General features: G+C 29.4%; 1 protein-coding gene across 3 annotated transcripts in view; it reads left to right on the top strand.

The window, feature by feature from the left end:
- Positions 1-16309, top strand: part of LOC118180382 (protein SSUH2 homolog) — a 128717-nt gene that overhangs the window by 104480 nt on the left and 7928 nt on the right. For all 3 annotated transcript variants that reach the window (XM_085822703.1, XM_085822702.1, XM_085822701.1), the window contains exon 10: positions 5286-5388. In XM_085822703.1, coding sequence (XP_085678829.1) covers positions 5286-5388 — 103 coding nt within the window. The remainder of the gene's footprint in view (positions 1-5285; positions 5389-16309) is intronic.

Here is a 16309-nt window from a genome sequence, read left to right as displayed (position 1 = left end):
TTTCTGAAGCCAGCTGGTACAGCTGTTGTACCAGGAGAATGAGTTTCTCAGACGCCGGCATTGGTACAACTGTCGTACCATCCATGCCGTCCCCATTTTAGAGAATCGCCTATCTGTAGATCTCTGGGTAGTCCATTGTCACTGCTCAGAGTAGCCGCTGGCTACGCATTATTTCCTTCTTCTTATCTGTTTGGCTACATTTTGACAAAAACCGCAGGTTTCGTTTTGTGCCAATATACTTGAAAATCAAATAGAGGCCATCTCTTTCTCAATCTGTCTCATAATTTTAATGCTAATTTTTTTAGTACTGACTTTTGCTATGATTAAAACGTCAGCGATTTTGCACGCTCTTTAAGCTTACCATATTTAATGTTTTTTAATCATAACAAATAAGAATAGATTAATATTTTAGATTTAATGCCCTTCTAGAAAATAGGTAAAACCGCTTTTATCGTTTACTTCCTTTTCATACTTATGAATAATAAGATTTTATTTTGACATTTTTTTTTTGTGGAGTGCATAAAACCCTTAAGAACTGTTAACTCTTTCAGAGTGCTTCTATTATGTAGGCAATTTTGTCTGATTTATCAGGAGATAAATAAGAGACAATTGTATGCATAATAGTTTTTGTGATTTTCATTCATTCAGTGATTGCTTTCAATGGTTTTCATTGATTGTAAATTAAATAAAATCAATTTATCTTTAGACCCTCTTTTAGGATGAGATCTGCCAAAAAGTATTTAAATATCAGTAAAGCTCACATTACTTCTAAATTGAATCAAAACATCAGTTACATTGTATAAAATTTCGGCCAGTTTTATTTGCTGAAATTCTTATACTCCTCAAGAGATAAAGGGAATTCAGACAAGTTAATAAAAAAAAAATATCTTTAAAAAAGGTTGTTATTTTGTCTGTAATAAGGTGTATGTCAACTTACTATTAAATGTATGAAAATTAGGATTGGATTATGGAAAAGCACACGAACGCTATCTGCTTAAGGGGATGGATGCTTTCGTGTAAACCTTTTTAAGAGAAATTGCTCGCATTTACGTTCCTGGTGGAAAACTCCACATGTAATCAATCCGTTCTTCGGGTTTGATTGGATTAAATTTGTTCGCTTACTGAATTACATCAAAGCACACAACAATTACCTGTATAAGGAGAGTTATGCCTTCGCGGAGGACATTCTAAGAGAAGCTGGCTTGCATTTATGTTACACAAAAACCGTGAATCCAACTATTTAGCCAGGATTCAAACCCAAGCGAGCTACAAGTGTTCAGCCACCTTTACCGCTCTACTGAAGAGCCCGTAAAAATATTGATAAAGGAAAAGTATTGAAATAACTGGTTTAATATACTAACCTATATTTCTCAATCGACAATACATAAATTACGCATATGAGGGGGATTATTTGTGAATAAATAAACTGTATTGCACTTTTCTCCACTGTCTCATATTACGATGGAATTATTGCATTTCAAAGTTATTTCTCATGAATTAATTTTGCTCCGTTCATGATTTTTGATATTTTCAAAGAGAAAATTCCACACTTTAAATAAAAAAATACACGAGAAGATACTTTATGCAAAATTTGGCGTAAACGGTTTTTTTAATTTTGCTTTGATAATATTTTCCAGGGTAATCGTTTTCATTACTGGAAGAAATATGAAAAACAGATTTACTACATTGTGTCAACACCCAGTATGTCCTTATTCTTTTGAAAACGTGAAAGATTACTCTTTCTAAAATAAATTAGAAAATATATTATGTGCAAATAGAATATTCGTTGAAAATGAAATAGACTTCAACCTTTGGATATAACGATGGTTTTAGATGAAATTTCAACCTATGAAAAGAAATTGACGTATAATTAATTCTTCATGAACATTTAAAACTATTCTCAAAATTCTTTTAGTGACTGCATGTATATAGGTCACGGATTTTTTTCTCTGCTAACATAAACAAAAGCCAATTTTACAAAGAAAAATTCTCGTTAAAGATATATACCTTCTTTGCCTGATAGTCGAATGTAATATTTGTTAAAGTCAAATGATTAAACACAATCAATGTATCTCAGATTTTGATTTTTATATTATAATAACAAAATTATCGAAAAAAGCAGATTTAAATTTCTGTTATTGTTATGTAAAGCTTTATTATTGCTGTAAGTTCATCTCAAAATCTAATTGTATTGAATCTCATTCTAATCATCTAATGGTAATAAATATTATTATTATTATTTCATTAAATTAGTCATTACCATTATTTTATTAATGAAAATATGTTATTAAAAATCACATTTCAGCCTGCAGACTTACAAATCTAGTCCGTATTTACTATATTCTGTTAAATTTTGTTCTCGCTTTCTAATTTCTAATATGAAAATACGCGAATATAAATGAAGAGTGAAAACAAAGTTAAAAAATTCACAAATTATTTATGAGATTGATTAGAAATAGTGAGTGAAATATAAACATTGCATACATTTTGTTCTAAATAAATTTTGCACTGGATATGCATCCATACTGCATATTTATTTATGCACTGTTTATTTAGAACTTCATTTAAATGAAAGCAAAATAATCATCGAAAAAATTGCAAATCTAGCAACCCTTCTACTATGGGACGTAAGCGTCCAACAAACATGGTAAATTTTACTTCATCCATGGAGGGGGACTAACGACTTTTCTCATTAGGAAAATATCAAAGAGGGGGCAAAACTGTTTCGGATCGCGCCGGTCTGAAGGCTATATTATGAGAGTTTCGGCCCGTTGTTAGAAGGTTAATGGATATTTTTCAGAAATTAAAAAAAAGGGTTAATTGTTAATGTATTAAGACTATCTTAAGTATGCAGTTTAATTATTTATAACTAACTGCTCACCCTTAGAAGTTATTTCTATATGTTATGGTGAGTTATTTCCTTTCCTTAATCTTTATTGTGTATGCAGGGTACAGTACAAAAATATAAAAGGTTATTCTTTACAGCTAGGAAGACTTTAAAAAATATTAAGCAAACTATCAGCTGTGGTACTTCATTGGGTTATTGGAACTTTATATTAAATACTGTATGTTATCTGAATTGCAACTTCAGCAAATCTACACAAAGCTATGACACTAACTGGGCAGGCAAAGGCAAAAAAGGCAAATTGCAACCGACTTTCAATGCTTATCAACATCATGCATTCACTTCCATTCTGATCAGTGTCTCTCTGTCTCTAAGCAAGCAACTGTGGCAACAGCCAAACTTCTGTTATGAAGTTTGGCTATCAAGCTGATTATTATTTTACTTCTCTGTTTAAATTATGCCATTTGATATAAAATTTGCATATACTTCTGGCTTGAGTGAGTACGGTGTGAAAGAAAGAATCACTGTAAAGGTAACTTTTAGTACAATTTGAATAAAAAGCCACTAATATATTTTAAAATTATTTGGGACTATTACAACATAAAATTTAAATGTTTGAAGAAATTTTGTAGTTGAATGCTAATTACTTAAATGTTGTGAAGTAATTTTTTTTCCTTGAATTTGTTGTACAACTAAGTTAAATATTATATTATGTTTAATAATAATGTATCCCACTTCAGATTTATTTTATTATTACAAATTACAAATGTGGTATTACAGAAGTGAAGTTCGGGTATACACAATTGCTTAAATTTATTCAATTCCCATTTTCTTGATAGGTCCTTAATTTTCTTCTTAACTTAATTTCCATGGGCAGAAGTGTGTACAAATCCTGATGTCACTTTATTTCTCTTTTGCTGCAGTCGCACAATATATCCGCATAGTAATATATGCATTTAAAGCCATAGCGGGGAGTGTGTGCTATACCTGTCTAACTGTCCAGTACGATGGCAAAATACTGGTGTTCCCATCTTCCATTACCTGTTGCATGTATTCTACCTCAGTTGCCAAATTAAAATGTTAAAAAAAAATTATAAATATAAATTGAAATATAAGTTGTTAGAATGTTATCATGCTGTAGAATGTTTTGGGTAATAACACAGCGGCAGCTGTACTTTTTCATTAAAATGTGCTTCTTGTGGACCCTGTTCATATAACTGATTCCTTATGCAACATTTTGTTTAAAGTTTCAAAATGAAGCTTCATGTCTTAATTAAGTTTATTAATTATAGTTTAATGAAACATTAAGAATTTAGAGAAGCATGGGAAGATGATGGATTTTTTTCTTGTGATCTGGTTAAAGAAGGCATAAAACCTTTTTAGAAGAGTATTGTTAACAAACCCATTTATTAGTTTTTATCATTCTATGAATTTTAGTCATTTGCTGTGAAATTAAGTTTATTGTTAAGCAAACAACATTGTTTGTATTTTAAGCTATTGACATTTAAATACTGCATGAATTTGTATTCTTAATTAAAAGATATAGATCCGTGAACAATTTTATTATTATTATTATTATTATTATTATTATTATTATTATTTCTTATTTAGTGTAGCATGATTTATTTTTAGCACATTGATGGATGAAAAATTTGCAGTTGCTTTTCCCTGAAAAAAATTGAACTTCCAGTTTAAAGGAGTGTGGAATGATTTGAATGTTGTGCATTTTTTTACTTGTTATATATATATATGATAAATCAGTTAATTTTTTTCTTTGCATTAAAAAGTATAAAATGAAATTCAGAGATCTGCTGTAAATTTTTACTTCTGTTGTATTTTTAGAAGGAATATGTATATGTTAATAGTTTTATGTGAGTTTTATTTCCTTAAAGAAAGAGTATAGAAAGAAAATACACTAAATTATGAAGGTAAAATTATGTAAATACTTACTATTCTGGCGTGCATATCAGTATGAATTGATGAAAATATTGATTTTTAATTTAACAAAAGAAAATCTGATGATAATGCAAAAAATTTTTTTAAAACATTAATGTTTTGCTTGTTTGAATTCTGGCAGGAAAAAAGCATCATAAACTAAAGTTAAAAAAAGAAAAATATATTGTAGGTCCTGTTCATAGATCTTTACATTATTATTTCTAACTCACGAAATTTCACGAAAAAATGAGTATACCTTATACTTTATAATAATAATATACTATATATAATATAATACTTTATATATTCCTTAAGCTATTTATAAACTATTTCACTGAAGAAATATTATAAATTCTAAAGAGCATGCCAGTTGGAAAATTTATAGAGTTTTGTTATCAAATTCTGTTTTTAGGAACAATTCAGCATTCATTGATGATTGAAAATAGTTAAATATATTGCTTACAAGATTTTGAAAATTTATATTCATCTAGAATTTTACTTTCAGGACAAACCATGTTGACAATTACATTTCAGAGACACATCAGATGCCTAAGGAACTGGTGCAAGGTGTCAATGGTCAGACTGCCTATGAAGAAGAGAATTACAGGGTACTTAGAATTATTTTGAAATAATTTGCACTTGCTACTTAATTATTTTATTAATTTTTGTCATTTTAAACCCCCACACTTTTTTCCCCTCTTAAAGAGAAGTATGATTTCCATTATTTCTGAATTTCTGAAGTGTAAACAAAAGCTGTCTTCTTCCCTCACAAGCTTTGTGGTATAAACTTGAGTCTGTGGCAACTTCTGTTTTTTTTTTTTTTTTCTTTCAAAGTTATTTTTATAATAATTTTGTTTTTATATTGCTTTGTTTTTTAATTTTTGAAGAAATATTTTTTACTTAATAATATGAACTGTGTTACATATCAAAATAAATGTAGATATTTAAAAAATTGCGATAGGTAATGAAGACTCCTGGTTTTTAGCTTTGAATCAAACAATAAAGTAAATATAGCCAGTTTTTTTATAAGATCAAAAACAACTTCAAGTAGATGAAACATGTAGTATCAGTTGAGATTAGTCAGTCATTATAATGGATTTCTAACCTAATCCACCTCTTGTTTTGAATGTTCACCATTAAATTCTGTTAAAGTAGTATTTTTTAATAGTATACAGCAAAAGTATAGCATAATTTATTAAATATACTTCTTGACTTAAAAGCAGTACTGATTTTCTGAAATCTTTCAACTTTAACAATGTAGGTAAGAAAATACAGTAATAAATAAAGTATTTATGCTATGAAAGAGTGTTAAATAAATCGATATCATATGAAGAAGTAAGTCGAAAAATAAGAAACGTATCTTGTCACATTTTTATTGAAACTTAACAACATTTGCACAACATTACAACAGCATCCATAGCTCGCACGCGGAGGAGAAAAACTTGGTGTTGCCAATATGGTAAATATAAATGTACCAAACTAACATGCCTCCTTACATTTATATTTACTAATTACAAACAAACATAGATGTAAGCAACCTTTTCATTTTTACCAATTACAATTAAGCATAGATATAAACAATAACATTCAACACTTAACACAAATTATTTTTTTAAAAAGTTTCTTTCGTTAACTTAAATGTTAAAATTAAAGTTAAACACAATTTAGTTTACATAAGGACATTACCAAAATCTATTTCATTTCAAGCAAAAATATTTAAATAAACATCACTTAAATAAACAGTATACAAAATTTATTTAAATTTCAAACCTTCTTTGAATTTCATAAATTTAATCTTTCCTAAAGACTTAGTAAAGATATCTGCAATATTTGATTCTGAATCAATCTTTACAATTTCAATTACTCCATTTTGAACATTTTCTTGAACATAATGATATTGAACTTCTATGTGTTTTGGATTTTTAGTGAAGTTCCCATAATTAGCAATGGCCAAAGCTCCTGAATTATCTTCATAAATTTTAATGGGGTGAGTTATATCAGCAAAAACATCATTCACAACATTTTTTAAGAAATCAATTTCTGTCACAGCATCAGATAGAGCAATATATTCGGCAAAAGTGGAAGATTTTGTCACACAATTTTGCTTTTTGGATTTCCAGTAAATTGGATTACCAAATAATTCAATAATAAACCTAGTAGTTGACTTTCTGTCAACAATATCACCTGCCCAATCAGCATCAACATAACAATTCATAATATCAGTTTTAAGATTTTTACTATAGGTTAATTTTAGATGTTTTGTTAAGTACAAATACTTTAAAACTCTCAAAGCATATTTGAAATGTGTCTCATCATAACAATTTTGAAATCTACTTAAATAATTTACGCTGAAAGATATGTCTGGTCTAGTACCATGACTAATATACAAGAGTGCTCCTATTAGATTTCTATATTTGACATTTTGATTTAAATTAGATTGGCTTAGTTTAAGATTAATCTCCATTGGTGTATCATAAAGCTTCGAATTTTCAATATTATACAGTTTAGCTAAAGATTCAATATAATTTTCCTGACTCAGTGATAAGATATCACTTTTCTCGTTATCATATTCAATATCAATTCCAATGTAGCTTTTTATCAACTTTATTTAAATCCTTCATTTTAAATTTGTTATGCAGTTGTTCCTTAATATCATTAATTACCTGAGTATCTTTGCAACATATCAGCAAGTAAAAGAATATATACAAATACATCATTTTCAGATTTTACATAAAGACAATAATCATATTTACTTCTACAAAATCCTAGACTCTCAATATACTCGTTAAAACACTTATACCAAGCACGAGGGCTTTCTTTCAACCCATATAGTGCTTTCTTTAATTTATACACTCTATTCAAATTATCATTATAGCCTTGTGGTTGTTTAACATAAACCTCAGACACAACATAACCATTTAAAAAGGCAGTCTCAACATCCATTTAAATAATATTTAAATTATACTGGCAAGAATATGAAAGTAACAATTTTGCATCTTAATGACAGGGAAGTAAGTATCCTTAATACTATCTTTTTACTGGAAACCTCGAACCACTAATCTAGCTTTAAAAACATTACCTGGTTTTCTTTTGAATACCCACTTCACATCTAGAATTGCTTTATCCTCTGGTTTAGTCACTAGTGTCCAAGTGTTATTTTTAACAAGACTGTTCATTTCACTGTCCATTGCCTCTTTCCAATGTCCAACCTCACTGTGTGTTGTCGCCTCCTCAAAGTTACCTGGAACTGTAGCATCACAAAAATTTGCACTAACACAGTAGTACACGAATTCTTCATGAAATCGAACTGGTGGTTTGATTTGCCTTCTTGGTCTCATTCCACTTTTTGTTTCATCTTCATTTATCACACTGTCCTTGGAGTTATCATTACTCGATTCACATGACACTTCCTGAGGTTCATTCTTCTTATTTGTATCATCATTCTTATCTTCATCATCACAACCTACACACATTATGTCTTCTTCAATAATGTCAACATGCCTGGCAACTATTATTCTGTTATTCATCAAAACTCTATATCCAAGTAAAATTCCAAATTCAGCCTTTTTATCCCACTTTCTCTTTTCTTCTGGTATTCTTACACACACTCTACTTCCATATAATTTCAATTCATTAGCAGATGGTTTCCTATTGAAAAATATTTCATATGGTGTCATCTTTATAACAGTATTTGTTAATGTCCTGTTTTTCAAATAAGCAGCAGCTTTAATTACTTCAGGCCAGTAACATTTGTCAACTTTTGCTTCGGCTAAAAGACATCTAGCCATATCCATTATAGTTATGTTGTAATGCTCAACAGTACCATTCAATTCATTTACATATGGTAGGCATGACTTTATCTTGAAACCTTTTTGTCTTGCAAATTTGTATATCTTGCTATTCATATATTCACTACCATTATCACATCTGAGTTCTTTGATAGTCTTCCCTGTTAAGTTTTGAATTTCATTTACATATTCAATTAAGCAATCAGAGACTTGATCCTTATATTTGATACAATAAATTTTTGCCAACTTGCTATAATCATCAAAAAAACTCACAAAGTATTTCTCACCATTACATCCACTTGTTCTGTGAGGTCCATTTACATCTCTATGTATAACCTCCAGAATATCTTCTGCTTTTCTTCTATTATTCTTGAATGGTAAATTGTGCATTTTATTTTCAATACATATGGCACACTTCATATATTCGGTTTCTATTTCTTTAGGGATTCCTTCTAATAGCTGATCTTTGCACATAATATCCAGATATTTAAAATTTACATGTCCAAATGAACGGTGCAATTTTTCTTTTAATGTTAACATACTGTTGGTCAAATTTGAAAATATTTTACTATTTTTAACATAACTCTTTACTTTATATAATCTTTCTTCGCTATTGCTACTAATGAACCATTGACATCATATATTTTAGAGAACTTTTCTTTTGAAAATATTTTATGATTATCAGTAATCTTCGAATAACTTAATAAATTTGCGTTCATTTCTTTTACATAAAATACATTCTTCAATGTTATGATAGATTCAGAGTTCTATACAGAAAAAGAAACAATTATATTGCCAACCTTTGTAGCTTTCAAAATCCTTCCGTCACCGACTTTCACTTGAATAGGATCTTTCAAAATGACTTGCTCTTTGAAATATTCATCACTGTTTATAATGTGGTCTGTGTATCCGCTATCCAGTAACCAATTGATTTCATTTTTATTCGTCACAATATTTGCACTGGAACTTGTCATGTTACTTTCGATAACAGAGGTGTGAAAACTAAGCACGACTGCGTCCTTGATTGTTTGAAGAACTTTGACCACGATAATTAGTGGAGCCATTACCATGATAGTTCCTTTGATGGACATGCCAACAATTTTTTTAATGTGACCAGGTTTTCCACAATTATAACAGACATTCCCTTGTGGACCCGATTTGCTTGTTTCAATTTTGAACACTTTTGATTTTTCTGCTGGTGCACAATCTTCATAATCATTTTTCTCTTCAAGTAATTTTGATTTGGTTTTGCTCTTTAGGTAATCAACTGTTCTGTCCTTCTCTAGTAATACATCTATTAAATCACCAATGTGACTGTAATTTGAAGGTAATGCTCTTAGCATATAGTTCAATTTTTTTGTTCCGTCACGGTAGCGCCAACATGTTTCAGCTCGTTCACATACTTCTCAAAATCATCAAAAAATATATTTACATCAGGATAATTTTTCAGTTTCATACATTCTAAGTTATTTCGACAAACAATTTGTAGAGACGTTGAAGTTTTTAAATACATTGCATCAAATTTCGTAATTATATCACATGCAGTCTCACACTCGTGAATATATTCCAATTGCTTGTTTGTTATGGCGCCGTAAATGTAATTTGTAGCTTGGATATCCTTTTCTTCCCATTTTTCCACATCATCATTTTTGCTGACTTTTCACTGAACCACATCTTTACACTTTTTAAATTGAAGAAATTTCATCATACGCACTTTCCAATTAAAATAGTCCGAACCATCAAATAGCGGTATGCCGATATCACTGTTTCTTGTACATGCCATTTTTACCAGGGTTCGTAGCGGTCCTTATAAGTGCTTATAAGTCCTTATATTTGAAAATAAAATATAAAGGCCCTTATAGGTGCTTACTTTTTCTTTAAAGCCCTTATTTTTTTGTTTTTAGTGCTTATTTTTTGCTTTTAGTGCTTTTTTTTAAAAATAAATGCGCTATTTTTCCCCGTACTAAAGCCGAAACTAAATAAACAACTTTTCTTCCTAATATGGAATGTCAGATGGTGAGTCATACTCCCGGAAATAGCTTTTCCCCCTTTCTCTGGATTAACATAACCTTTGGTATGCAGGAACAGTACAGACAGGCGCCCGTCGTTCTATTGGTCAAAGAATTGCGAAAGCAGTAGAAAATTCCGCTACATTCGGAATTCTTTTCCTCCCACCCAAATACTACACACGTTTGAATTTATATCAAGATCTTAAAAATTTGCGGTCAGTTCATATTCGTGTTTATTATGATCGTTATGCTTATATTATGAGCATATGTATGAATGTTTATAATGACATAGTCGCAGTAACTGCTGAAGTATAGTAAACGTCCAAAAATGGTTGTGTTTTAACACGGATTAGCTTTCTAAGGAATAATATTCGGAATGGCTTAAATAAAGGGAAAGTAATCGAATTCTGGATTGAATAGGACTAAAAGTTCTGCGGTCTACCAGCCCAAGCGAAGAATGATTCTATTCCGAAAATTTAACGCCGTCTGTTGAAAATTAGAATGAAAAACACCCCAGTTATTTAGTTCTTTATTCTCCCAATAACGGCAGTTGTTGATTCCGATTGTGTAATATCACGTAGGAAAGAATTATGGCGCACATATTGCGCAATAACGTTTGCGATATTTTACTGAGATAATTAATTTGATGTTCAGTCCGAGATTTGTTTATGAAAACTTAAAAGAGTTTTACTGTGCTTGCTAAGCAGAATATTTTTTAGTTCCGTTGGCTTATTTTTATATGATGCACATATTGAAATGTCAAAAGCATTTATTTAGCGGAAAAATCTAAAGAGCGGCTACAGTTTACCCCCTCCGCACCTTCAAGTTACGCTCGTCTGTCCGAATATTCGCCAATTTCCAAGTATGCGGGTTAGTTAAGCTTTTACTGTTAAAGATGACTGCATGAAGCAAATTTCTGTCTTCTGATTTCGGAAATGTCCCTCTTTTTTACTTAAATTACTTTGCTTGCAGTATCTGTTAAGAGAAAACTGATATACAATGAAAATTTAGAAAATGTTCAGAATTTAGATTTAAATTATTTAAATATCAATATGAGTGGGAAAATAAATTGTATTTATTATTAGGTTCCAAGCGAATACAATAAATATGCCTTATTATTATTTATTTTCTCTATTTTGAACTGAAATTTCATCATTAAATCTTGTAATATAGTTTAGTTCTTCATAGTTTTTTTTCTCTCATTGTAAATTAGTTCTGTAAATTGAAATATTGTTTAAAATTAAAAACAAAAACAAAAAAAGTAATTATTTTACATGGTTGAGGTAATCCTTATTCTCTCTTAATAAGTACTTCATTTCTCATATTTTAAATTACAAGTCTAATTTTTAAGGTTATGCAGTTGTGTATGATGTAATTAGACAGGTGCTTATTTTTTTTCTTAAAATGTGCTTGAAAAGTACTTATAGGTGCTTATTTTTTAAACTAAAATGTGGCTATGAACCCTGTTTACGCTAGTACTGGTAACATTTAAAGCAAATTATAACTATTAAATTCTTCATTCATATTCATGAACCACGAGAACTACTACCATGTTAAATAAATCGATATCATATGAAGAAGTAAGTCGAAAAATAAGAAACGTATCTTGTCACATTTTTTATTGAAACTTAACAACACGTGCACAACATTACAATGGCATCCATAGCTCACACGCGTAGGAGAAAAACTTGGTGTTGCCAATATGGTAAATATAAATGTACCAAACTAACAAAGATTGAAATAATTTTTTTTAATTTCAAAACGAATATTTCTGCAATTTTCTATAAATAAGGCTTTGTGATTAAATTTCTCTAGTTTTTAGAGAGAAACTGTTTGGTCGAGGCACTGTTCCTGTAGTTAAATAAAGTAAAACTATTTTTCTGTCTAAAAAAGATTAAAAATGAGTTTTAACATGCTGTAGACACAATCAATTTTCTTTTCTTTTCTTTTTCAAAAAAGTAGATGCCTTAATGTAACTTTGAAAATATGTATTTTTCTTTATTTTGTTTTAGGTTGTTTGATATTTCTGCAGTTAGGTTTGGTACTTATTTTATTTTGATCATTTAAAATGTTTCTCAGTAGGCAGATTTATTGGAAATAGTGTAAAAAAAAAAGGTTTCACAACCCAAATTAATAAATTTATAAATTGGCTAGTTTTATTAAATTAAATAATTGGGTATGTGCAAAGTATAAAAAATAAATTACCTTAAAATAAATTTTTACATTAAAAGTATACATATTTTTAGCCCAAAAGGGCTAGCAGTCTCAAAGCACAGTTTTGTATTGTTTCGCCTAAGTGTGTTATTTCACTTTTCATTCAAGTCTGTTGGCATTTTGTAAAATGTAAGATATTCTTTCATATTTAATCTGGCTACTATTAATTAACAGACTAAACTATTTAAAAGCAATACATACATGTCTTAAAATATTTTTTACTTTTTTACCTGATTGATTTAAATAAAAATGTATTCACCTGGGCCTTTTCTATCAGTCATCTCTAACCGATAACCATATTAACCTTTAAAAGAGACTTTTTAGGTGATCATTAAAGACTAATTCTTTGCAGAGTTTTTTTAAAATTTTTAATAATTACTTTATTGTATTATTAATTATTTTATTTATTTATTGTAATATTTTTAATTAATTAAAATGATATTTGGCAAGCTGGGGTAATCTAAAGTTAGAATTAAAAGACTTGTCTCCATTGCTTGGAAATTTACATTCAGTTCATTTGAATATTTTTATCAATAGTTTTAATAATTAGAGCATGGGAGAAAACAGGTAGTAAATATTAAAAAAATATGTGCATAGATTTTTTTTTTTTTTTTTAAATATTTGCTGCTAACCTCTAATGAAAGTATGCTGTTTGATTTAAAATTGTATTTAGACAAACTAAAGAAATGGAAGTATGTTGCCAAATTATTAATTTGAAATTATTGATGTAAAATATTCAAAGAGGAAACTTTAAATCAAATCCATAGTTTATAATGCAGTTAGTGTTCTTTAAGGTGTTTCTTGAAAGGCATATAATTTTGTTCGTTATGTTAGTTTTTGAATGTCCTAAAATACCTTAGTTGCTCATCCTTGTAACTTTGTCTATGTTTCTTGACAGTGATCCTGTAGTGATAATTCATGTTAACATTGACTCCAAGTAAACACATCTTAATTAGGTATATTTATTAATGCATACTTGACACAATTATTACATTACTTACATTGGTGTAAGCAAGATCTAATGATATACATCATGAATGTAAACACAAGTACAAGTGAATAGTGAACATAAATTGCCATAAACATATAATGCTCACAGTATGCATGCTCTTGTCTTCAGGTTTCATTGCCATTTACATAAGCATTCATCAGCAGATCCATTCAAGGATAAAATTGTTGCTGTTTTAGAACTTGCACTTTAATCTTGCACTTTTTGGTGAAACCATTTACTTTTCAAAAAGGACTGGTTTCTGCAAGAAGTAATATTACAGCCTGAATGCCATTGGATTTTCTCCATGAACTTGCAGTCTAGTCTTCAGGTTTCATTGCCATTTACATAAGCATTCATCAGCAGATCCATTCAAGGATAAAATTGTTGCTGTTTTAGAACTTGCACTTTAATCTTGCACTTTTTGGTGAAACCATTTACTTTTCAAAAAGGACTGGTTTCTGCAAGAAGTAATATTACAGCCTGAATGCCATTGGATTTTCTCCATGAACTTGCAGTCTAGTTACATTTCTAAAAAGATTTTTAATCATTTTAAAAGGAAAATCTCATTTAAAAATTGGTACTTTTCTAATTTTTAAATTTCTGTTTCGCCGGCGCAAATCTCACCGAGCAGACTTTATTGGTGACAGTGTACACATAAAAAACATTAACAAATGTTAGTTCTAATAATTTTTTATTTTGAAGGCATAAACATTTTAATATCGATTAAAATTTTGTAAAAAGCCAATAAATAAAGACAATAAATTTCTAAGACATTGATTTAAGAATTTACTATGCTTTCACTGTTCAACATCCTGATTCGCCATTTCATACCATGTGATCCCATCTCACATAAACTACGATAACAAAAATCTAATCCCTCTCAGTAATTATCTACATTAATATTAAGTTAAATCTTAATATGGAATACAAGTTTAAATGCAAGAATTATTTCAATTCATATGAAATCTTACTCAGAAATTATGTAAAACAGCAGTGCTTTACTTCACTAGTGTATTCTTATGAGAATTTATGAATTTAACCCTTGACGTTACCTTTTCTACATTTTTTGGCTTTGGGTGAGCAGTGTGATTGCATCCTAATTGTCTTAATTACCACAAATGGTCTTAAGGCATAAAATTGAACTATCTGCTAAAAATTCTATGTAATTGTATGCCAATATTGAAAGAAACAATCAATCTTATAAGAAATGGCTGCGACTTGTTTTGAAAATGAGGCGGAAAAAGGTTACCAGCGAAGATATTCCGTTTGGCATCGTTTGTACCATTTTTGGCAACTTTATTGCCTGCACCGGCAAAATGAAAAAGTACCATTTTCAGTTTTTACATGATGCTGATAAATTCCAAAGTTACCAAAAAGTACCAAAAATTCTGCTAGTTATTAACTTTAAAAGTTATATTTTACTTTACTTTTAAAGAATAAAATCTGTCTTTTGTTACTTTGTCGCTTTTTCTTGAACTTGTTTAATATTTTGCATTAGGATTTTCAAATAAAAAAAGAATTTAGAAATTTAAGAAATTTATGCTCACAAAACACTGTAGCTGTAATTCAGATTTTAAAAGTGGAAAATTCTTCCACTATTTAAATGTGTCATTATAGCATTAATAAAAACTCACTAGTCTGTTAGCTAAGAAAAATTCTTTAGAAATGTATGGATATGTTATCACTAAAGTAATGCTGATTATCTAAAATTCTAGACTAATCCATTAAAATGTGGAATATATTTTCATTTCTCACATTACATAATTTAATCTGAATATTATCTAGTTTGTCTGCGCATTGTCTATTAGACACTCATTAAAGAAATATAAGATCTTTGCTCAAGCAGTAGAATCATTTCCATTTGTTTAAATTAATAATCAAACAAACAATTGCCATCATGTTTGTATTCCATGAAGTTGTAAGTATTATCATGTAATATTCACTTGCTTGTAAATCATTGGCAAATGTTGAAATGTTTTCAGCTTCTAAAGAACAAGTTAATAGAATCAGTAAATCAGCAGAATAGTTCATGGAATTAATCAATGAATAAAGTAGAAAGCAAAGGACTAATTATGTGGCTATAAAGTAATCTTATAAAAATTTAATGTGGCCTGTACATGACATACTGCCAGTTCCAGTGTTATAAGTAGCAACAAGCTTTAACCCATTCAGAACCAACGTTCGCATAGGCATGATGCAAGGATTCCACTTTTACCCTCCCAGCGCTGCTTATACACAAAGAGCTCCGGTGGAACTCTTCAGCCGGCGTTGTATATGCATAACTTGAAAACGAAACTTTCTTTTTTCTTTCTTCCTTTCTTTTTTTTTTTTTTTTTTTTTATTTATTTTAAAATGCGGGTGGATATAGCTAAATGGTAACAATTTTCATATTGGTTAAGTCATGTGGCTTTTGTTCTTCATGTATGAGCGTCAGTTCCTGTTTTGTGCGCCCTAATTTGGAATTTGTTTTATTATTGTTTTCAGATTTTATAACACTTAATGAATTATGATTAGCAAACTCGGTGAT

This window comes from Stegodyphus dumicola, chromosome 8 (genome assembly GCF_044657685.1).
Source record: "Stegodyphus dumicola isolate Sdum_Otavi_A_Nest chromosome 8, ASM4465768v1".
Lineage (NCBI taxonomy): Eukaryota > Metazoa > Arthropoda > Arachnida > Araneae > Eresidae > Stegodyphus > Stegodyphus dumicola.
The sequence above is the reverse complement of the archived record's forward strand: the minus strand, read 5'-3'. Positions and strand labels throughout refer to the sequence as shown.